This window comes from Gracilinanus agilis, chromosome 1 (genome assembly GCF_016433145.1).
Source record: "Gracilinanus agilis isolate LMUSP501 chromosome 1, AgileGrace, whole genome shotgun sequence".
Taxonomy (NCBI): Eukaryota; Metazoa; Chordata; class Mammalia; order Didelphimorphia; family Didelphidae; genus Gracilinanus; species Gracilinanus agilis.
Window position 1 is genome coordinate 781362584 of NC_058130.1, and position 24147 is coordinate 781386730.

The 24147-nt window shown below is 57.8% G+C and overlaps 1 protein-coding gene across 1 annotated transcript in view; it reads right to left on the bottom strand.

Moving 5' to 3' along the window:
• TXNRD2 (thioredoxin reductase 2) overlaps window positions 1-24147 on the bottom strand; it is a gene marked incomplete at its 5' end in the record, with an annotated part of 37876 nt that overhangs the window by 6162 nt on the left and 7567 nt on the right. Inside the window, 6 exons of the mRNA XM_044674549.1 lie at window positions 76-406; window positions 3047-3144; window positions 4348-4419; window positions 9319-9411; window positions 9799-9894; window positions 13075-13211. Coding sequence (XP_044530484.1) covers window positions 283-406; window positions 3047-3144; window positions 4348-4419; window positions 9319-9411; window positions 9799-9894; window positions 13075-13211 — 620 coding nt within the window. The remainder of the gene's footprint in view (window positions 1-75; window positions 407-3046; window positions 3145-4347; window positions 4420-9318; window positions 9412-9798; window positions 9895-13074; window positions 13212-24147) is intronic.

Consider the following 24147-nt stretch of genomic DNA (forward strand, 5'->3'; position numbering starts at 1 on the left):
TCCTCGCCCTCCTCTTCCTCTTTCTCCTCCTCCTCACGCCCCATCCCATCCAGGTCACCCGCCCAAACCACTCACCATCTTCCAGTCCCGAGTGGGTTCCAACCATCCCAGCTGACTGGCCTCTGGGCAGCAGACTGCAGGCGCATTTGGCTGTGGGGTTCAGGGTATGTGACGGGTTCGAATCGAATCACAGGCGGCCTAAGAGAAGAAGGAAGGGGCGGTGCTCTCTCCATGAGCAAGGCTGGGTGCTCCTGGGGCTCGTCCAGGGACGGGGGCTTAACCTCAGCAGCCTGTGACGACGGCCGACAGGCCCGAGCGCTTCGTGATCCGCAGCTTGGTGACTTCCTCTGCACAGGTCGGGTGGACGCCCAGCGTCTTCGTTAAGTCGGAATACGTGGCCCCGCACCTAGGGGAAAGCAGAGCGAGATGGGCGGGCCGGCCGCTCGCGAGGACCCCTTCCCACCTCCAATGTGGCGGGGCAGGTGTCTAAGGGATGGCGGCGATGGCCCTTGGGGTGCCCGCAGGGACAGGGTAGGGGCACCGGCCCTGGGCCCCTCTTTGGAGGAGGGACCCAGGGCAGAGCGATCGCCCAGGCTAGGCCACCTTGCTGAAGCAGAGATCTCGGGATATCCCGGCGAGGGTCTCACCGTGCAGGCTGGGCTTATCCTCTGAAGCCTGGCACCGAGCCTGGCACGAAAGCAAGATTCTAATCCAGGCTTCTCTCTATGCCCAGGGCGGGAAGACTTGCCCGATGGGAGCTTTCCCTGGCTAAAAGCTCTCATTTCATTTTCACTAATTGGGACACGCCTGCCCCAGGCCGCCCTCGCAGTCAGGTCTCCAGGAAGTGGGGCTCCACGCACAAAGCTGGGTTGTTTCTTGGAGCTTTTTGGATCCAGCAAAATTCTGTTTGTAAAGGGCTTCCTAAGAGGGTGTCCCCCGACTCCCACTTGGCTCTGAAAGACTCTGTCTTGCCCCCCGGCTCTCGCGCTCTCAGCCTTAGCCCGGACACCCACTGGGTGGGAGCCCTCCTGCACGCCCAGAGGCAGGGATTCTGCCTCCACCCAGAGCCCGGATCTTAGAAATAATTAGAAATCACAGTAAATTAGAGCTAATTAGAAACCATTCAAACATGGATGGGAAAGAGCTGGGACTCCGGCTGCTGCTCTAAGGCTCGGCGCCCCCCCCCCCCCCCCGGGCCTTCTGGGCATCCCCGCAGGCTCTGGGCTGGCCTTCAGAGAGCCTCCCCTGGATGCCGGGCGGCCCGACCCCCCGAGGCACACGTGTGAGGCAGGCGGGGGCCCCAGGCTCGCGGACTTCCGCCCAATGGTTATTTTGGACACGACTTCAATAAGATGACATCGCACAGAATGCCGTTCTAGAATTCGTACCCCTGGCAATTAATGGACTACAAACACATGTCGAAAATATGTGATCTCAAGGTCCATTTCCATCAAGGGTTCTGGAGCCCCCCCGCTCCTAATCCCATCTCTGCTTCTCATTTACGCCCGTCACTCAAGGAGCCCGAGCGAGGGCTGCCTGACATCATCTCCGAGGGAGCCTGGTGCCCGCAGACAGTGCCCAGCTGGCGCGTCTCTCCTGGATCGAATCCCCCATGCTGGAGGGCATTGAGGGAGGCCGGGGGGGGGGGGGAGGGGAGCGGAGAACAATGCATTTGGCCGGTCCGGTGCCTCCCTCCGCCCAGACTGGGCAGACGCTTCCTGTGGCTAACAGGGCCGTGGAGGGCCCGGTCACAAGAAGGGGGCAGTTGGCGTGGCCAGCGCTCGCCCCTTCCTGGACCGTTCAGGCGGCTCTGGGGGGGACAGTCCCAAGGGGGCTGGAGCCGTGATGTGAATCCTGCGGTTGGGCCCAATTTGAAAAATTGTTGCCAAGTGCTGGTGGGATGGCCCAAAGGCTTTTTTTATAAACCCTTCCCTTCTGTCTTGGAATTGATACTGTGGATTGGTTCCAAGGCAGAAGAGGGGTCAGGGCTGGGCCATGGGGGTTCAGTGACTTGCCCAGGGTCACACAGCTGGGAAGTGTCCTATCTGAACCAAGGACCTCCCGTGTCCTGCCTTAGCTCTCCATCCACTGAGCCACCTAGCGGTACCCCCAAGTTGCTTTAAAAAAATTTTTTTTAAACCCTTAACTTCTGTGTATTGGCTCCTAGGTGGAAGAGTGGTCAGGGTGGGCCATGGGGGTCAAGTGACTTGCCCAGGGTCACACCGCTGGGAAGTGTCTGAGGCCGGATTTGAACCCAGGACCTCCTGTCTCTAGGCCTGGCTCTCCATCCACTGAGCTACCCAGCTGCCCCACCCAAGTTGCTTTTGATTTTAATGCTCTCCCCAGGGCCTCCCTAGAAGTTTGTCCCCCAACCCAGGGAGGTGGAGGGGCACCTGCACGGAGGAAATCTGCTCTCTGCGGCATGCTGGATCCAGCTGCCGTAAGGTTCTGCCTCGGAGCGAGGAGGAGCAGGGATCTCCTCCTGATGCTCCACAGAGGAACATCCCCCCTCCTCGCCGCGACCCCGATGACATGATGCCCTTTACGTGGCACAGAACAGAAGCCTAATTGGGGGGGTCTGCCGAGGGAGCCCAGAGCGGAGCCCCTCGAGCAGCTTCCTTCTTCCCGACACACCCAGCAGGGCTGCCATCACGGGCTGAGGAAGCCTTTCTCAGAAACATTCGATAATTTTCCCTTCCCCAAAGCTGGAAGGTTGACGATGCCTCGGAAGGCCCGAAGGGAAGAGGTCTTCTTCCGGGGCCCCCCAAAGCAGCAACAGAGGGTGGGGGCGCCCGAAAGGATTCAGTGGGAGGCTGAATAACATTTGGCTGAAGAAGAAAGCTGGGATCTTCTCTCGCTAAACCTGCGGTATCTTAATAAAGGCCTGCAGGATTTCTGCTGAAAACGTGTCTAAGACGACATCAAAGTTACAGAAAACATGGAGGCTTTTCACTCCGTGTTGCCAAAATGAAGCAGTTCTGCTCTCTAATCTCGGAGTCATTTAGGAGGGCGACTTCAGACACTGAAGACATTCTTTCGTACTTACTTTATTCCAAGAGCAAATCCTTGAATAACTTCGCCCGCGTTGGGCCCGACGAAGTGCAGGCCAAGAATCCGCTGGTCCTTCTCCCGCAAGCACACCATCTGAAAGCACCCCGTCAGGCCCCCATCAGGCCCCCATCAGGCCCCGTCAGGCCCCCCATCAGGCCCCACGCGCCGGACACAGGCACGGCCTCACTGGCTCGCCCAGGGCTGGCCTCCTCAAGGCTGGGGAACGGCACGAGGCCTGGGGTGGTGCGACTCGCTCCCTGGGCTGGAAGGAAGCTGGGGTGAGGGGAGGGGGGAGCTGGGGAGACCCAGGCCCACACGAGGAGACGTGCGGCTTCCTATATGTTGGCCACGTTGGACAATTAAAGGCAAGGGTGGGCCGTGGGGAGGGCCGGGCCGAAATGTGGAGAGTTCCTCGTCCTGATCATTTTAGAGCAAACTCGGCGCTGGTGGGGTTCTCCCTGACACCTTGAGGGACCGGTCAGGGGCCGCGGGGAGAGGTTCCCCCAGTCTAGAGAACACTAGCTCCCGGGAGAAGGTGAATGATGGATGGCGTAGGCTACCTCTCAGGGGGTCTCACTTTACGGAGGAGGACGCGGAGGCCCTCCCCAAAGGCACCCAGAGCCGGTTCTCTGGATGTGGCCCTTTAAGCTGGGTTTACGTTCCAGGGGGATGTGCCAGCCCTGGGCCGCCTCGATGGGCTCTGCGGGGTCACAGCACGGGGCCTTGGACACTTGGTGGTGTGTCATTAGAATGTGTCACCCTAAAAGCTACGACTCCCGGCACCTTGCTCTCCCACGTTCGGTGTGGCCCCGCCTCTTGGGGCTTTAAATGCCGAGCAGAACTTGGTGACGGGGTCTTCATTTTGTTAAATAATTAGGTTTATTTTACTCCTATTTCCTTTTTATTCCTTCTACTTCTCATCAGGGATTCTTAATAAACTTCATAAAAACATAATTCTCGGAGTTTTGGAAATGAATTTAAATGCTACGGTGGGCACTGGCCACCTGGCCTGCTGTAAGGCTGAAATGAAGAACAGAGGAATTTTGTTCTAAAGCTTGGGGGAAGTGGGAAGAGCTGGGCTGGACCTGGTGGTTTCCCCCAGGAGCTGTATGACCCTGGGTAAGTCACTCCTCCTGGCCTCGGGCTTCTTGACTAACAGGTGTCTAATACGGTCCCCTGGATCTCACAGGGTGGTTGAGGGTGAAACAAGGGAGCCGTGAGACAGCGCTGCCCCCCAGGAGGCCCCCCAGACAGAGCTCGTTACCCTGATGATGGCGGATGCTGCTGAATACTCACTTTGATGTAACACTGAGAGGCGTCTCTTTCCGTCACAGTGAATTCCAGAGGCTTATAATAGGCGTGGAACACCTGGAAAAAAGGAGCGGTCAGCAGATGGCCTAACGGTGGCCACCTGTTGGTGACCCTTTACCGCCCCCAGGAGCTCAAGCTTAGGCCTCCAAGGCTCAGAGATGCTGGAGCTGATCTGGTCCAGGCGGGCACAGGATGTGGCCAGGCCAAGCTCACCGCAGGCCTGAGGCCAGGATCGCCTCCTCCATCTCGTGGCCCATCCCAGAGCCTCAGCCCTAGCAGCAGCTTGACAGCCATCCCGTCCAAGAGGCACTGAGACACAACCCCCACCTCCTGCCAGGATGGAGAGCTCACTCCCTCTCCGGGCAGCCGCCTTGCCTTTGGAAAGAGCTGCCATTGCTAGGAAGTCTGTCCTTGCTGACCATCAGCCTAGATCAGTGATGGGCAAACTGCGGCCCCCTGAAATGTTCTATCCTGCCCCTGACATTATTCCTAATCTGACAAATACAGTGAGTAGGATACAATACAATGAAACTTGGAAAGAGCTGCCTTAGAAACAGACTGACAGAGGAGCATTTCCTTTCCTTTGGCCCCTCTTTAAAAAGGTTGCCCATCGCTGCTGTAGATGATTTCCCTCCTTGCTTGGTCTCCCCTGGTAGGCCTGGAGCTTCTCCAGGGCAGGGCGGGACTCCTTTGTCTCTGTCTCTCCAGCACCTTGGACAACGCCTGGCACACAGGAGGTGCTTAATCAATGCCAGGAGCATCTCTTAAGCAACAGGGGGCGCCACAGGGCACAGAGCACCAAAGACTCGTCTTCCTGAGTTCAAATCCAGCTTCGTGGCCTTGGGCAAGTCACTGCATGCTGCTTGCTTTGGTTTTCCTCATCCACAAAATGGGTCGGAGAAGGAAATGGCAAACCACTCTAGAACATGCCAAGAAAACCCCAAAGGAGGTCACGGAGAGTCGGACCGAAGAACGAGACGGCAACAGGCGGGTTGTCAACTGCACCGGAGGAGGAGTGGGTCCTTCGAGGATTCGCAGATGGCCGATGACGGTATTTGAAATGGATAAAATGCCTTAGTGAGTGCAGGGATCGACCACCATGTCCAAGTGCCCGGCGCGGTGAGCCATGAAGGATGGCACTAGGCGGGAGCCTCGACATTCCTTTAAACTGGAATCCGTGAGACTTGGGGCACGAGTGAGCCCGTCCTCGTCTCTGAGGAGTCCAATCTAACGCACACCAACAAGGCAGAGACAAAAGGTGTCTAACGAGCCACAAAGCAGCCTGGGTAGGGGCAGGGGATGGGAAGGGGGTCCCTAGAAAGGTCTTGCACAGAAGCTGCATTTGTGCTGGGCCTTGAAGGAAATAAGGATGGCGTCTAGGAAGCCGGGGCGAGGAAGAAGAGCATTTCAGACCTGGGGGCCAGGCAGTGCAAAGGCACGGAGGTGGGAGATGGGCGTTCCAGGTGAGGAACAGTAAGATCCAGGATGGCGGAGAGAAGTGGAGTAAGAATGCCACACAGGAGGGACGGGGCTGGGCCATGAAGAAGGCCAGGGGAGTGGGGAGCCATTGAGGCAGGGAGGCCAAAGAGAAGGTTACTGGGATGGTCTGGGGGAGAGGGGACAAGGGCCTAAGCTGTACCTCCGAGATGCCAAAACGTGGCGCAGGCTCTGGCTTGACCGTAAGCTCCCTGAGGGAGGCTCAGGTGCACCGTATTCACTTTGGGATCTCCAGTCCCTCCAGAGCCACCCCGGGTGCTCCCCGACTTTGTTGAGCGGATTCTCAAAATGGCAGGCATGGGAATGAACTCGGAGGATCCGCCGGTACCTGCCAGAGAATCCTGTCTGCCTCCCAGGCAGGACGGGCGGGAGGACCGCCTGGAGGGCGCAGAGAGCTCCGGGCGTTGTGAGGAACCCCCCACCTCCGCCACGGGGGCCTCTTCCACAGCACAGCTCCTGTGGCCCCCAAGTCTCTTCTCCAGTGCCCGGCCCTCGGGGGCGCCACTCCCAAGGCCCTCCGCCATCTTGGCTCTGCCGGGCGCCGGGGCACAGAGACAGACTAGAAACGGCCGCTGCCCTCACGGCGCTCACGGCCTCCTCAGACACCGGCCGGGACCCCCCCGGCCGCCCTCGGCCCAGCCCGCCGAACTTCGCTCTCCCCCGGGGGCCGCAGGCCGCCCGCGCCTCGGGCCGCTCGTCTCCGTCACAAATTCTTTCTGGACACCCAGCAAACCCGAGCAGCAGAGGAGGGCCGGCCGTGAGGCCACCAGCCCCCCGCGCACGGGCAGCCGCGGCCGGAGTGGCCCGATGTCCACGCGGCTCCCCACACGGCAGCCGCTTCTCGCCGTCGGGGAGGATTCGGCCCGGGACCCCCCTGTCCCTCCTCGTTCCTCCCGAGGTAGCCCCTGCGGTCTTGGTCGGAAATTGGGGGCTCCCCTTCCCCCAACGGACGCCTCCGCGGCTGCCTCCCGGAGACAGTGGAAACTCGGCGTTTCCAAGGCCGGGGCAGACACGAGCTCTGGCACGTCCCGCCGAGCTGGAGAAACGTCCAGGACGGGCTGGCCAAGGGGCCGGCCCTGCCCAGGCCAGAGCCGCCCGGGGAGGCGAGGAGAGCCGGGACGCCCGCTCCGGTGACCTCGGCCTGGCCGCGGCGCTCCGGCCGGCAGCCTCTCCCTCCCTCGGCAGCGGCACCAGGCGGAGACCCGGCCCGGCGCCTTCTCCCGGGGGGCTGCCAAAGCGTCAGAGAGCGCAGCCGCCCCTCGGGGAGCCACCGTGCCAGCTGTGCCAGCTGTGCCAACTGTGCCCCCACCCAGCAGCCAGGGGAGCGCCGGGGTGCAAGTGTGAGTGTGAGAGACAGACAGAGAGACATAAGCAGAGAGGGAGACAGACAGACAGACAGACACAGAGATACAGAGACAGACAGAGAGAGAGAGAAAGATAAGCAGAGAGACAGAGATGGAGACAGATAAAGACAGACAGACAAAGATAAGCAGAGAGGGAGACAGACAGGTAGACGGACAGAGAGTCAGACAGGCCTGGGAGGTCAGCACCAGGCAGACCCGCCCCGAGGCTCCTCTGCTCCCACCCCCCACCCCGGCCTGGCCTCCATCTCCACAGATTGACTCAGCAGGCAGAGCTTGGACTAGGAAGTCCTGAGTTCAAATCTTGACGCAGAGGCTCATTAGCTCGGAGCGAGCACTGTAGAAGGAGAGGCCGGAGTCCCAGGCCTGGAGGCCCTTCCCAAGGGTGCAGCTCGGGCCGAGGCCCGTCACCCGGAGGCCGGTACAGAAGAGGCGTCTCCTCCATCTCCGACGAGGCCCGGGCAGCGGAGGCGGCTTCTTCTGGGCCAGGGCAGGCCCCGGCTCCAAGGCGCAGACGGCCCGGCCGGGGTCCCCTCTCCAGGCCTCCCTTACTCGAGGATCGCCACTCCTTGGACGGGAGTCAGCGAGAAAGGAGGTTGTCGGTCTGTGCTGGGGCCGCACCACAGGGGGTGCCTGAGGCAGGATTTGAACTCCAGGCTCAGCTTCCGTCCTCTCTACCCACCCCAGGCAGGACAAGACGCCCCCTCGGGCCTGCTCGGGACCCTGGGAAGGGAGCCCTAAAGAACCTCCAGGGACCGGATTCCCAGGCTGGGGGAGAAGTAAAGAGGCTGCCGGCGTCTCCCACCCCAGGGAGCCCCCAAGGCTGGCGGGGGAGGGGGCGCGGGGCCCTCACATGTGCTGCGCAGCTATTAGCAATTAATTGTGCTTCAGAGAACGCGGTTCTGACTCCAACAGCCCAGAAAGGAGAAAAAACAAACAAATCCCGCTTGGCTGCTCCCCATCACGGAGCCGGGATCAGCATCCCCAAATGTGGCCGATCAAAGCGGGCCAGCCGGGGATGAAAGGGGCCCCTCAGCCCGCTGCCAGATGGTGACAGGCCGGGGGCCCCCCGAGCCCCGACCCAAGCTGGTCAGAGGCAGCCCCCCCATCTCATCCTCCGGTTGGGGATCCCCCAAATCACAACAGTGACCAGAGCCTGTACGTGGCTGAGGGGTGCCCCGTCGGAGGGCCTCCTCCGATTCTCAGGCAGGGGGGGGCCGGAAACAAATCGGGGTACGCGAAGAGCTTGGCGCACGACTGACGGTAAGGAGCCACAAAAAGGAGGAAGGTGGGGCGCTGGGGACAGCCGGGGGGCGCAGCGGGCTCAGATCCAGTGCCGGGTGACCCTGGGCGAGTCACTTAACCCCTCGCCCGGCCCGACGGCCCTTCTGCCCTGGAAGCAGCACCCAGGACCGACTCGGAGACAGAAGGGGGTCCGGCCTGTTCTGCCCGGCCTCCGAGGGCAGAAAGGCAGCGCGGGCCGCCCGGGGAGAGGGACAGCCGGGCCTGGAGGGGCAGGTCTGGGCTGGAGAGCCGCCAAGAGAAGGCCGGACCCTGCCACGGGGGAAGAAGAGCCTCGAGAAGGGCCGTGCCACAGCCACGGCTGGGACAGGCAGGAGGAAAGGGGACGAGACCCTCGTGGGCTCGGGGGGGCCTTCGCCGTTAAGGGCTCCCTGCCGGGCTGCAGAGTGGGGGAGGGCCTGGGGGGCCCTGGGGAGGAGGAGAGACTCCCGCCACTCGAAGGAGGGCACGGTCAGACGGGGCTGATGGCTGCCACATAACCCAAGGAGGGACCAAACGGGGGGCACCAGCGAGGCCCCTAGACCTCTGCCAGTTTGGAGCGAGGGGGATGGCGCTGCCCGGAGGGGGTCAAGCCTTGCCATTCCATGAGGCTCCCCCGGCTCTGGGCCGCCACCCCACAACCACACACAAGTGTCAGGGCGAAGGCCTTCCTCGGAGTCAGAACGAAAAGCCAGCCCGGCCCCTGCCGTCGTTCTGGTGTCCGGCCTTGGCCGGCGAGCCCTCCGGGCACCCTCCGTTCCACGCCCGCCCCGCATCACCCTGCTCTGCCCCCGGACCCTGCCCACCCCTCAGGTACCTCGATGTGATCCAGTCCGTGGCGCTGCTTGGCCTCTTCCTCCGACAGCCCCACGCAGCCATATTCCAGGGGAGTGAAGACCGTGGTGGGCACCTGCGGAGGGAGCAAAGCCCCGCGTCATCGGGGCATCGCCGCCTCGCTCGGCGGACGCTGGCCGGAGCCTGGGTGACTCCCTCGGCTGGCACGAGCCACAGAAGCCCCCCGCACGCCCGTCTCGATGCCAGGGACCCGTCTGACTTATTTTAACCCCTTCCCTTCCATCTGGAATCAATACTCTGTGTTGGCTCCAAGGCAGAAGAGCGGTCAGGGCTGGACAACGGGGATGGCCCAGGGTCGCCCAGCCAGGAAGTGTTTGAGGCTGGACTGGAACCCAGGACCCCCGGTCTTCAGGCCTGGCTCTCCACCCCCTGAGCCACCCAGCCAGCCCCAATCCCAGGCCCCTGGAGCCTGGCTATCTCAGTAGGAGAAGAGATTGCTCACGTTATCGTAATCCATGAGGTTCGAGGACTGACCGAACAAGCGCCAGGCCAGCAGCTTCCCCGCAGTTATGGCCGTGGGTGTCAGCTCGGGGCGCCCCTGAACAAGAGCACAGAAGAGATGGCGGCTGAGAGCAGAACAGAGCCCACGGAATCCCCAGAGTCGGGCAAGGGGAGGCTGAAATCCCTCGTCTAACCTCGGTGGAAACCCCTCGCCTCCAGGCTGGCCTGGTTCCCTGGTCTGGGTCGCGGGCGGCCACTGCCCAGCGGTCATCCTGGAGCAACGCGCCTGCCTGATCCATCCTTCTGGTTGCCCTTCTCTGCCAACGAGCTTGGGCGAAGGAAGGAGCGTGGAAGGATGGGGGGCGGCCCACGCAGGCTGTGGAATGTCTCAGAGATAGCGCACATGTGAGGAGTGGTGCGAGGAGCGGTGCGAGGAGCGGTGCGAGGAGTGGTGCGAGGAGCGGTGCGAGGAGTGGTGTGAGGAGTGGGACATTTTAGAGGATAAAACGACGCCTAGTCTGGTGGATATGGATGGGGCGTAAGTGCCCAGACAAGACACCGAATGTCCTGGCAGTTCCCTCCATCACTGAGCCCGGACCCCTTTGGCCGCTGCCCCCCCAATAAGAGGATGAGAAGGGAGACTCGGGTTGGACAGTGTAGGGGGGCAGGCGGAGCGGTGCCCAGGCCCCTGGGAGGGCAGGGCTGGTGGCAGCAAGTCCTCCCCGCAGGATATGGGGTCGGGTTTAGGGAAAACCAGACAAAGTCAGCAAGGGATGAGATCCCACTGGAGGCACCGACGAGAGACGGGTCAGAAGGCCATCTGAGGGCCATCCGTTCCCTCCATGGATTCCCATCTCTGCCTCTTCCACGCTCTCCTCCCTTCCACTTCTGCCTCGAGATCCTCTCTGCTCTGCCACCCCCCTCTTGCCTCCCCCGCTGGCCCTCTCTCCCCCTCGCAGCTCCTCTCACCCTTTCCCCCGCCCCTCTCTTCTTGTCTCCCCCTCTGCCCCGCTCCGTTCTGGGGATGCTCCTGGGAGGAAATGTTGGGCCATGCTCAGGGCCTTCTTCTCTCTGTGAGGCCCGCTTGGACAGTCAGGGAGCTCCCCAAGACGGAAGCTGGACTCCTTGAGGCTGAGCCAATGTCTCTGTCCCTGATTCCTCCCCTGCCCAGCCTTCCTCCCAGGCCTCGCCAGCCTCGCCAGCTTCGCCAGCCCTCAGCCCGCCCTGCCTCGTCCAAGACCATTGAGGCTCCGAGCCGCCATTTGTTTTTCCTTCCCCACATTTGCCCAAACCAGGGCTGCCAATCACTGCTGGAGCAGGAAATACAGATGTTGTTTTGGCATTCCAGAAATGAATGGGAGATCGGAAGGGCAGATAAAATTGTGAAAGCAATGCCTCGCATACCATGAAGCTTGACTAATTACTGAAACATCTAGGGGCACAGAGCGCGGGAGGCTCGCTCGCTGCTGCAAGCCCTGGACCCCAGAGCAGATGGCCGGGGTGGGCAGCGCTCCCAAGGCCCCGTCCGGCCTCCCCATGGCTGCCCGGCCGGGCTGGAGCCTCGCACTGGAACGCTCCCTGATAACGGGAGGCAGGCATCGGGCACCGGTTTCGAAGGCTGCAGACAGGAAAGCTCCCAACATCGGCGAGGCGCACGGGCCAAGAATAATGGCGTTATCTGAGGGCGGAGGGCTGCGCAATGTACACAAGAGCCTCCCCTTAAGTAATCAAGCCCTGTACCCCATTCATGGGGGAAGGAGGTGCTCCTCGCCAGATAACGGCCTGCAGCACTGCAGTGCCCAGATAATTCTAGGGGCGGCTCCTGAGGAAGAGGGGGCGCGAGGGAGGCCTTGGGAACCAGGAGCGGCTCCTGCCTGGATATTTCTGGGTATGTTGTATTTCATCCCCCACGGCTGGGTCCCAGACGGCAAGGGGCAAGGAGAGGGGTGCCCGCCTGGCACTGCCAATGCCACCTCTGCCTACTTTGCACGTTCCTCGCCCTCCTCCCAGGGGCCACCCCTCAAGGAAAAGCAGCGCCCCATCTAATCCACGCGTGCCCATCTGACGTCTGCCCTTTTGTGGGCACAAAGGGGCCGCTTCTCCTCCCCCTCCTGGGGGTGTTGTGGGGATGGCAAAGCATTTTACAAACATGATCTCATTTCATCTTCATGACAACCTTGGGAGGCGGCTGTTTATTATCATCCCCATTTTACAGTTGAGGTGACTGAGGCATTCTGAGGTGAAATGACTTGCCCAGAGACACACAGTGACTAAGTGATTTTGTAGATTTAAAAAGAGATCTTGTAAGGGGGCAGCCAGGGGGGTTCAGAGGATTGAGAATCAGGAGGCTGTGGGTTCAAATCTGGCCTCAGACACTTCTTAGCTGTGTGACCCTGGGCAAGTCACCTTGCTTAGCAGCATCCAAACTCCAGGGTCCCCCAGGGATGCCTCCTCTAGCCCAGGGGTTGTAAACCTGGGGCCTGCCTGTCTGATTGAGAGAAACCCTTAGCTGCCCTCTGAGAATCTATATGAAGAACTGGCACCTGCCTCCAGCAACATCCCGATCACATGATTCCTACACCGTTGGCCCCTCTGTCCTAGCCGGCCTGTGTCGGCGCTGAAAAGAGCCCCACAGACTTCCCTGTCCTGCCCTGAGCCAGGGAAGGTGAAGAGCCCTGGCCCCCATGGGTGGGATGGAAGGGAGGGAGGGAGGGACAGAGGGAAGAAGGACGGGAGGGAGGAAGAGAGGAAGGAAGGAAGGGAAGGAAGGGAGGGAGGAAGAGGAAAGAAAGGGAGGAGAGAAGGAAGGGAGGAAGGAAGGAAGGGAGGAAGGAAGGAGGAAAGGAAGGGAAGAGAGAAGGAACGGAAGAAGGAATGGAGGAAGGAAGGGAGGAAGGAAGAAGAAAGGAAGGGAGGAGGGAAGGGAGGAGGGAAGGGAGGAGAGAAGGAAGGGAGGAGAGAAGGAAGGGAGGAGAGACGGATGGGAGGGAGGAGACAAGGCTTGATTAGGAACCTACTATGCTCCAGGCACTGGGCTCAGGGCTTTACCAATATTTGGCAAATTGTCTTCAAATCTCAACCCAGACATCATAAAGTCCTCCTTTCAGAGATATCATTTCCCGCTTTGCCACCCGCTTACCCTAAGAGCCATCTTATTTGGAGTTCTGACTTGGGCCTCTCTGATTTAGGGTGAGAAAACGTGAGTCCAGCCTTGGCCGTCAGGGCCGGCGTGGGCTCCCGGGCACTGGACGCCCACTTGGGCGGTCGGCGTGCGTACCTGGGTTATGTCTCCGATGGCATAAATATGAGGCACTGAGGTCATCTCCTTGGCATCGACCACTATCTTCTGGGTGGCTGGGTGCAGCTCCACCCCGACCTTCTCCAGATTCAAACATCTGGTTTCTGGAACTCGACCTGAGGGAACAAAGAGGCGGCCTCAGCAGTGGGGCGCAGTTCTGATCCAAATTCGCAGACCCCCTATCACAAGTTTACAAATCCTTGACACGCCGCCACGGGCTGATTAAAAACAAAGCCAGAATTCCCATTTGGAAGTGGTAAAACATGAAATTAAAATGATGGATGAAGGGATTTTCTCTTTGGGGAAAAATGTTAGTGTGATTAGTCCCGGAGGCCCACGAGCGGCTGCTGAGGACGTCCGTACGTGGGGGGCTGCCTTCGCCCACTCCCCACGGCAGGGCCCAGGAAGCAGCCCGACTCCTGCTAGTTGGATGTATCCGAGCCTCCCTGGGGGCTGCCGACTGATGGCGGTGCTCCCCTGGGTTTTAGAAAGTGGGCCCCTCTCCTGAGCGCCCATAACCAGGTGTCTCCACGGCCATCTCTGTAGGGAGGGGGCCGGTGGTACAAGGAAGAGCAAGTCTGATTGTTTGTCTAAAAATTTAAAAAAGGGGGCAGCCGGGTGGCTCAGTGGCTTGAGAGTCAGGCCTAGAGACAGGAGGTCCTGGGTTCAAATCTAACCTCAGACACTTCCCAGCTGTGCGACCCTGGGCAAGTCACTTAACCCCCATGGCCTAAAAAAAAAAAAAAGAATAAAAATAAAAGTAAAATGGATGGGCCACAGAGGAACTGAATTCGACATTCAGCACTGACTGGGCACCAACTATGTGCCAGGTGCTGAGGGTCACGGGAGATGGAGAGACAGGACACGGAATGGGGAAGATATGGGCCTCCCAGGGGCTATTTCCCTACAAAGAATGACCCCCTCTTTTGCTGCATCCCCAGCCCCGAGCACAGTGCCTAGTATATGGCCAATGCTTGCTGAATCATGAACAATGAGCATTTCTAGAGAGTTTTAAGGTCCACGAAGGGCTTACAAACATCTCATTGGGTCCTCAAGGAACCCTCCAAGGCTGGGTGACTTGCCCAAGGTCACGCATTCCGAGGCAGGATTCAAACTCGGGTCTTCCTGACTCTGTGCCCCTCTTGCCCCCGCTGCCCCGACATCCTTGCTGGTAAGACGAGGACCCTGGACGAAACGGTCTCCAAGGCCCCGGCACAGCGCTTGCATTATGGGAGCGGGCTGGATCTCATCTGCTCGGGCCAGTCGGTACCTCGCCTAGAATTAAGATGCCTGTCACAGCGTCCCAGGAATGCATGGGAAAGCGCTGGGGGAAGAGATGACTCAGTGGCCTGCCAGCTGCACCACCTCGCACACATGCCTATTAGAGATGCAGGAATTTTTACAGCTGAGTCTAGGGGCGTCTGCGCGGGAAGGCCGAGGGAGGAGGCTGAGGAGAGGAAGGGACTCGCCCAGGGGCACGTCGGCGTCCGAGTCAGCCAGTGACGGGCTCTCCTGCGCCTGCGCCGAGAGCGGAGGCCCCGGATGAGCTGCCAGTCCGGCCCGGCCATCCCCACAACAGCCGCCTGGGAAGGGCTCGGGACAATCCACGCTGAACTGTGGCTTCTTTAGTCGATGTTGTCCCTGGACGGCGTAACGGGGGCCCAGAGCTAGCCCCAAGGACGCTGGCTGGATGAAGCCGAGTGATGCTCAGGCCAGCAGGGCTGCCTCACCTCCTCAGAGGGAGGGAGAAGAGTAGAGGCAGCCGGGGGCGCAGTGGATAGAGCAATCGGGGAGACTCAGCATCTTCCCCAGTTCCAATCTGGCCTCAGACGCTTACTAGCAGGGTGACTCTGGGCAAGTCTCTTATCCCTGTTTGCCTCAGTTTCCCCATCTATCAAATGAGCCAGAGAAGGAAATGGGAAACAACGCGAGACCCCAAATAGGGCTGCGAAGAGCCATCCACGACTGGAAACGTCTGAAGGGCAGGAAGAGCTCCGGTTCTGGAGTCAGAGGGCCCGCGTTCACATCCTGCCTCTGACCGGCTTTTATCAAATGAAATCACCTCCCTGGGCTTCACTTGCTCATCTGAAAATGAGGGGGTTGGACCCAATGGCCTCTGGGACCCCTTCTGGCCCTAGGAGACCCGCCCTGACAAATCGCCCATCAGCAGCTCTCTGGTGGTCATCTCCGCTTGACCCTGTCTCGAGCTGGTCTGGACAGAGCGGTTTGCCCCCGGAGTTGTCTCCCCTGTTGCCCCATGAGCTCCTGGAGAGAAGAGACGGCCTTCAGCCTTTCCTCCAGCCCCAGCTCTTAGCAGAGAGCCCGGCGCGTGGAAGGCACCTGAGAAATGCCGCTGCCTGACAGAGACGAGACATTCCTGACCATTATTGCCACTGACTTTCCTGCGTGTGTTGCGGCTGCCCAACGAGACTTCGTGCTTCCTGAACTCAGCCCTTCTTTGTGCCCCGCCGAGCGTGTGGGCTCTTAGGAAATCCCTATCGATGAACAGGGAAATGAAGGCAAAGTTTTCATACCGAAATTGGACTTAGGATATCGGTTTTAGTCCTTAAACAGGGAAAGGCATGATTAAAAACAGAGGCCTTGAATGTTGCTGAAAAAGAATTAAAGGGGAAGCTCAGTGGATGGAGAGCCAGGCCTGGACACAGGAGGTCCTGGGTTCAAATCTGGCCTCAGACACTTCCCAGCTGTGTAACCCTGGACAAGTCACTTAATCTGCATTGCCTGGCCCTTACCGCTCCTCTACCTTGGTACTAATACACAGGATCGAGTCCAAGACAGAAGGACTAAAGAAACAGAATGAACAAAAAGAGAAGCAGGTGGGCAGCTTGGTGGCACAGTGGAGAGCCAGCCAGGCCAGGGGGCAAGAGGTCCAAGCTCCACGTCTGACCTCAGACAAGTCACTTGACCCCCCCAAGCCCAGCCCTTAGCGCTCTTCTGCCTTGGACCCAATACACAGGATTGATTTGAGGCCAGAAGGTGGGGGTTTAAACCCCCAAGCCAATACCAGGGAAGCTCTGGCTCACAGGGAGGCAGCCTGGAGTTGGGAAGGTCAGTGAGGTCAGCCCGGTGGGCCTCAGTTTCCCCTCTGCTTCAGGGAGGTCTCTGAGCCCCAGATTCGGGGAAGGAGCCTCCTCTCCCTGCCTCAGGAGCGGGAGGAGGGCCTCCCCTTCTCCAGCATCAGCACCATGTTGGCTGAAAGTGACACTTCCTCTGGGATTAGTGACTGAAGCTGTCGGCACTCATCCATCTGTCTGGCTTCCCCGGGCCGGTCCCCAGGGGCCCATCGCGGCCCTGCTCTGCCCCCCACTCCACAGGCCCCACGCTATCAGGCAACAACAATAATAAGCCTCCGGGCCCTTATCTGGCCACGGATGTGAAACAACTTCCTCCTGTGCTATTTCTTTGTGTATTGAGGCTACAGCCTGGCTATGGGGCAAACAGACAGCTAATGGGTTTTGGAGTTTCCCCCTCTTCCTGCCTCAGAGCTGCCCAGAGGGAGCTTAGCACGCAAGGGTGCTCGGGGACCTCTCGGGCACCCCCTGCCCCAGGAGCAGGTAGAGAGCTTTGGCGGGAGCAGGCCTGGCTGGCACGGGCAGCGTTAGCAGAGGCGGCTGCAGAAAGAATGGCCTCCTGCACGATCTCTGACCCTTCTGGGACTCTCCTCCCTCGGTAAGGGTAGAATCTGCACCCCAAGAGACGGCAAATTAATGTGGAATTGCAATTCGCTAGTGAAACCTTTCAGGGCTGGCTCTGGCTTCGAGCCCCCTCTCCGTGTGTCCGGGGGCGCTAGGGGTACCCACCCCTGGGCAGCCAGAGGGGCAGCCCCGCACCACTGCTCCCGCCAGCCGAGGAGGGGACCATGCCAGGAAGCTTCCTCTGCCTTGCTCCGGCCAACAAGGGCACGTGTGTCTCTTCACCGCGTGAACTGGGCCTTCCTCCTGGCTCGCGGGGCTTCTGGCCACGGGGAAGCTGGGCTGAGTGGGACGTCAGAGGGAGGAGGGTGTCTGCAAATCCAAGGGAAGCCCTCGGCGGGTCTCCTGCCAAGTGTCCCGTCGCCAATGTCGCCTCCGGCCTGGTGGGGAGGCCCTGCAAGGCCGTGGCGGCAGCAAGGACTACCCAGAGGCAGGGCTGCTGGGAGGGGGGCCGCCACCAGCCTCCGCACTGGCCAGCAAGGAAGGCTGCGACCTCTACCCGGAGATCAGGGGGCGCACCGAGCTGGTGCTGAGGTTTGTCTTCTTTACACCTTCGTCTTCCTTCTTAGCCTCAATGCTGCGTCTTGGTTCCAAGGCAGAAGAGCGGTCAGGGCGAGGCAAGGGAGGTTAAGTGACTCGTCCAGGGTCACACAGCTAGGAAGTGTCTGAGGCCAGACTGGAACCCAAGACCTCACTTCTCCAGGCCTGGCTTTCCATCCCTTGAATCCCCCAGCCGCCCCCAGGGCGAGGCTTTCTAAGATGGTTTCAAACATCATCTCCTTGGGCCCAATGGTCTCAGAGCAAAGCTGGTGGCCTTTTCTCCGTCTCCCTTCCTGTTGTGTGTGACATACGGCCCCCTCCTCTCCTGGCTTTCCTTTAAGCCCTCGAGCACTACCTCGGCCTCCTCTGCTGCATCTCCGTCGGTACTGTGACCTCTAACAGTGGGCGCATCCATCCGACGGTCCTGGACCCTCTTCTCTCCTCCTCCTGTCTCTGGCCGATCTCATCCACGGGGTCATCTCTGTGGAGACACATCCCAGATCTCTGCCCAACCCACGCCGGTCTCTGCTGAAGTCCAGGCCCACCTCGCCAGCTGGGTGGTTCCTACTGGATATCCCCCAGGCGTCTCCAACTCCACAAGTCCGAGCCCTCATTCTCCTCTCTCTCCTCTCTCTCCCCAATCCATAAGACCTTCCTCTTAGCTATTCCTCTACTCCATTAATTTTTTATTTTTTTACATTTTTAAACCCTTAACTTCGGTGTATTGGCTGCTAGGCAGAAGAGTGGTAAGGGTAGGCAATGGGGGTCAAGTGACTTGCCCAGGGTCACACAGCTGGGAAGTGTCTGAGGCTGGATTTGAACCTAGGACCTCCTGTCTCTAGGCCTGGCTCTCCATCCACTGAGCTACCCAGCTGCTCCTCTTCTACTCCATTAAGAGAGAATTAATTAAACCTCAGGCTCAAATTTGGTCTCAGACACTTCCCAGCTGTGTGACCCTGGGCAAGTCACTTAACCCCGTTGCCGAGTCCTGAGGGCTCTTCGGCCTTACTGTACTCAACACCCAAAGGGAATCAGCTCCTGTGCTCAGGGGCTCCCATCCTAACGGGGGAGACGGCTTGTACACGAGCACGTACGTAGAGAATCATCATCATCGCCCGCTATGCGCTTAGGGGATCTCCCAGCAAAGGCCCCGTGCTATTCAAGATGGCGCCTCCTCCATTAGAAATGGAAGCTCCACGAGAATAGAGGCTGGCTTCTTGTTGTATGTATAGCTACGACGCGCAGCATATTTTTTTTTATTTAAATTTTTATTTTTTAAACCCTTAAGTTCTGTGTATTGACTTATAGGTGGAAGAGTGGTAAGGGTGGGCCATGGGGGTCAAGTGACTTGCCCAGGGTCACACAGCTGGGAAGTGGCTGAGGCCAGATTTGAACCCAGGACCTCCTGTCTCTAGGCCTGGCTCTCCATCCACTGAGCTACCCAGCTGACGCGCGGCATATTTTTAAAAAAGGCTTTCTCAGCTCTCTCAGAACTAATCAATACTAAGAATTGGTTCCAAGGCAGAAGAGCGGTAAGGGCTAGGCACTGGGGACCAAGGGACTTGCTCAAGACCACACAGCCAGGAAGTGTTTAAGGACAGATTTGAACTCAGGACCCTCCGTCTCTAGGCCCAGCTCTCTGTCCATTGAGCCACCCAGCTGTCCCCGAAGGCCTGGCATAGGAGAAGCTCATCACAAACACTCATTCATTTGGCTACCTGAAGTCACTAATCAAAGCAGGAGTCACATTTGAGCTAGATGGTCAAGGAGGAGAGGTGGAGCAGAGGACTGTGGTCAGCAGAACCCAGAAGGCCTTCTACAAAGCCTGCCCTCAAGCCTGGACGTCTCACACTTAACTGCACTTCAGAAGAGCCTCTTTTGGGGGGGGGAGGCAGAGAGAGGCGGCGGTGACGGAATCAAGGCAGGAGGAAGCGATGGGCTGGAGGGGGCGATCAGGGAGTTGGGAAACGTTTCTTTCCACGTAGATGGTCTGCTTGGTCGCTGCACTCCCTTTCCAGGCCGACAGCCCAGCCAGAGGCTCCTGATAAAAAACAGCTAACGATGGACACGCCATGCTGGGACTGGCTGGCAGCCACGTCACTTCGGCCTCTGAGTCTGCCATTTTTTCCCTTTTAATGGCAAGGAAGCGGGTTTGAACTTTGGTCACAGCAGCTGCTCTGTCCTCGGTGACACGACCATGGAGAGCGGGCACACTCTCCTTCCCGTTTGGTTTTTTCTGTCCTAGATCAGGGATGTTCTTAGTCCCAGAAGTGTAAAGTGGGGAGATGTCCTACATTCACTTCTTCCTATTGACCAAACAGGGCAGCTGGGAGGCACCGTAGTGCCCAGAGCACCAGGCCTGGAATCAGCAAGATTCATCTTCCTACATTCAAAACCAACCTCAGATACATGCTAGCTGTGTGACCCTGGCCAAGTCACTTGACCCTCTGCCTTAGTCTCCTCCTCTATCAAATGAGCTGGAGAAGAAAATGGCAAACCACTCAAGGATCTGCCAAGAAAACTCCAAATGGGTTCATGAAGTGCTAGACAGGATTGAAAATGACTGAATAACAACAAAGAGTGGAATAATAAGTCACTTCATTCATCCACAATCCGTCCAGTCATACCCCAATTATTTTCTGCTTTTCAGTAAGACAAATCCTGTGAGCGTGAACATCCTGGTACTTTAGGAACCTTTCTTTCTGTTCCTGATTTCAGGGGGGGTATAAACCCACTAGTATTATCACTGGATCATAAAGGAGGAACACCAGGGCCACTCTTCTTTCATAATACCAAATTCTTTTCCACAAAAGGAGAGAGCAATTTGAGACTATTAACAATTTATTAGCAGGGATGTTTAGGTGGCTCAGTGGATGAAGAGCCAGACTTCCTACCTTTGTGACACTGTGCAAATCATTTAACTCTCATAGTGTCTCAGGCTGGATTTGAACTCAGGTCTAACTCCTGTGTCACCAACTGAGACATATAAAATGATAATTCCAAATTATTTTAATCTGAATTTTTCCTATTAGTGACTTGAAGCATTTAAACAATTTGGTTTTTGGTCCTTTATATAATACTTCTCTTATCCTTATCTTCTGGGGAGTGACTCTTGGCCTTTAGCTACTGGTAGTCCAATTTACCAGGTGTTTGAGTCAAAGATTCTTCCCCTCCAATCTGTGACTTTTTTTCTTATTTTAGGTGCATTGATTTTGTTGTCCTCAATATTACTTTTGAAAGGGTATGTGAGAATGCCTTCGTTTGATCACTACTGTTAGAGAATTTCTGATTTAAAATGATGCTGTGACGGCCCTGGCTGTTTTTTAGACACGTTTATGTAAATATGTACACTCATATGTATACACACAAAAATATATGTGCGCATGTGTATGTATATGTGAAACATATCTGTGGCTTTGGGAGCCATAGCAGCAGCAGCAGCAGCAGCAGCAGGGATTCTGGGTCGGCGAGCAATCCACGAATGCTACCAGGAAAGGGGCCTTTTCTTTTGAATCCTCCAGAATGCGTTGCACGGAGGGGTTCAGTGGTGGCTGAACTGAATTATGGATGGTACAGAGGGAACAGCTGGGAACGAAAATGGTAGCCATCCAGAATCCCGACACCCCAGTGGCCCTGGAGCCGCTTCAGTGGAGAGAATTAGGCGAGATTAACCTCGGAATCGATAAGGGGCAATCCTGGGCTTTCACAGTTCAAAGGTTAAGAAACTCGCTGGCCGTCCTGGTCCCCGAAGGGGGGCTTGGCTTCCCCCCTCCACCACAGGGCCTCGCTGGGTTCTGTCCCTGGATATCCTGGAGGGAGACGTATCACATATGGAACTTGTCAAAGCAAAGTTTCTTTCCTCCTCACTAATTCAAACTGATGAGGGTCCTGGGTCTGAAGAACCGGGCTTTAATGGCCAGGCGCACTTAACCCTTCGCAGCCCACACGTCCCATGCTACAAATGTGGGGCTTCCTGGGGCGGAGATGGCAGGGGAGCAGGCTGGGAGGGCCCCCTTCCCACCCCCGCATACAATGCCAGATAGCTTTTCAGTTTTCCAAAGGGCTTAGAGTCTAATTCCTTTGGCTAGGAAAGGTGATTTGATTTCAAAGGCATACTTCTCATAGCTCCCCACTGGGGCAGTCCAAACAACAGGGAGCATGAGATGAGAGCTTGGAAATGTTCTCATTCCTGTGTCTCCATCTGGGGGACGAATCCCCCGTGTGAAAGGCCAAGCCTTAAGTCTTCAGCTGCTCTCTCGCAGCCCCAAGTCAAAACAGAGAGGCTGAGTCAAGCTGTGCTGCCCACTTCAGCTGCCTCAGACTCCGAATCCGCACGTTGTGGGGCCTTGGGCGCAATTATCCACAGGCTTTGGCTCATCCCACTTGAGAAGGATCGCTTTAAAAAATGCTTTTAAAAAAAATTCCATTGCGCTAGGGAGGTCCCCATGGGAAACCTTCTCAGTCCAGATGGGTGCCTCCTCTGTGACTTGGATCATGGGTTTAGGGCTGTGAGGGGCTCTAGAAACCATCGAGTCCAACCTTCTCATTTTACAATTGAGGGAAACTGAGCCCAGGGGGGAAGGGGCTCCTTCAGGGATCATACAGCCAAGATGGGGGCCAGGTCATCCTAACTTCATAGATGGCTCTCTGGCCAAAATGTCTGCCTACTCTCCGGCTTCCTCCTCCCTCCCTTCTTTTAAAACAAACAAACAAACAAACAAACCCCACAATCCTAACAATGGAAAGGGTTGGACCATGATGGTTAAGTGGCTCCCCCAAGGTCACACTGTTAGGAAGTGTCTGAGGCTAGATCTGAACCCAAGACCTCCCTTCTCCGGGCCGGGCTCTCTATCCACTGAGCCAACTAGCTGCTCCCTCTCTGTCTACTTTCTTTTTCTTTTTTTTTTTTTTTTAAACCCTCACCTTCCATCTTGGAGTCAATACTGTGTATTGGCTCCAAGGCAGAAGAGTGGTAAGGGTTAGGCAATTAGGGTCAAGTGACTTGCCCAGGGTCACACAGCTGGGAAGTGTCTGAGGCCAGATCTGAACCCAGGACCTCCCTTCTCCGGGCCGGGCTCTCCATCCACTGAGCTACCCAGCTGCTCCCTCTCTGTCTACTTTCAATTTAGTTTTAGACTTCATCTTGAGCTGCCCCTCAGAGATCTGTCAGTGGCGAGGAATGATGAGGGTCACCAAAGCCAGTTGGGAGCTTGACTTCCTGTCCTATATGAAGGCCACCCAGAGACATTCCATTTATATTTGCACATCATAGGCCAAAGGCTGCAACCGTATTCTGGGGCAGTCCTGAAGGTTGTTATTAGAGGTGGGCCAGTGTGGGCCTGGGGAACAGGAGGGCTGACTTCCCTTTGCCAGAAGTGGCTCAGTTGTGCCTGGAGTCTGGAAGGCCTGAGTTCAAATCCAGTCTCAGACACTTATTGGCTGGGTGACTTTTGGCAAGTCAATGTGGCCAGTAATAGCACCTCCCTCCCAGGTCTGCTGGGAGAGTAGATGAGAAAGTATTTGCAAAGCGCCCGGCACATAGTAGGTGCTTAGTGAATCCTTCCTTTCTTCCTCCCTAGTTATCCAAATCAGGAACCCTTCTGGGCCTCCAGTGGACCAGAACCCCAGGACATCTGCTGGCCCTGATCGAGGCATCAAAGTCCCAAGAAGCCGCGGTCTGTGGGGCAGATGATGTCTTAGCCCTGTTGCCTCGCCCCAGGTAGGACTCAGTAGACTCTGGTTTCCTTGTCCTGGAGGAGCAGTGACTTCCTAGTTTGTCCCTAGGTCCTTTGGGTCCTAATCCAGGCAGGCGTCATGGCTTTTCTCCTAGGACACTCAAGGCCATGGCACCTAGGCTGCCTGCCTGCCGGCGGGCTGGACCCTCACTGATTCATCCTGCAGAGAGCTACTAGGATTCCGCCAACCTCTACCCCGACCCTCCTCGGCTGGCATCCTGCCCACCTCGGAACTCAGGAGTTGCCCTCTCTCTCCGGGGCAAAGCCCCTTCGATGGGGTTCTAATCTCCTTCCTTGGCCACTGTTCCAGTCTCTGCCCTTTGTGCCCTCTGGGTTCTCACTGGCCTGGTCGCTCTAAGGGCCTCCTTTGGCCAGGGCTGACCCCTTCCTCCCTCCTTTAGGGGAATGAGGGCAAAGAGGGAGAGGTGCTCCTGGAAGCCCTAATGAAGCAGGGTGCCATCTGGCCTGGGGAAGCCCCAAGGAGCAGCACCCCGATCATCCCCAGCTAGGGACAGCTGAGCAGAGTGTCAGAGAAGAAGGATCCTGGGCTTCCTCTGAGACTCAGCGCCAGCCCCGCCACCCACAGATTCTCCCTTTATCATTAGCATTCTTTTGTGTGTTGGCTCCCTGCTTGGGAGGGGGCGAGAAATGAAGGAAACAAGCATTTACTGAGTACCTACTGTGTGCAGGAGCTTTACAAATATTATCTCGTTTGATTCTCACAATCATTGGGAGGGAGGGGCTGTGATTATTCCCATTTTACAGATGAGGAAAGGAAAGCAAACAGAGAAAGAGACTTGCCCAGGGTCATCCCACTATGAAGTGGCTGAAGCAGGACTGGACCTCAGGTCCTCCTGACCCTGGGTACTCTGCACCCAATTCCCATAGATTGGAAGCTCCCCGAGGGGCCGGCCAGAAAGCTCTTGTCTTTTTATCACCAGCAGCTGGCAGGGCCCGAGTTCTTGGGACATGGCGAACGGCACCGTGGACCAGGTCCCCCCGCACTCACGACTGCGGAGAAGCTGGGAGGCCGACATTCGAGCCCGACGAGGAATTCCTTCCGC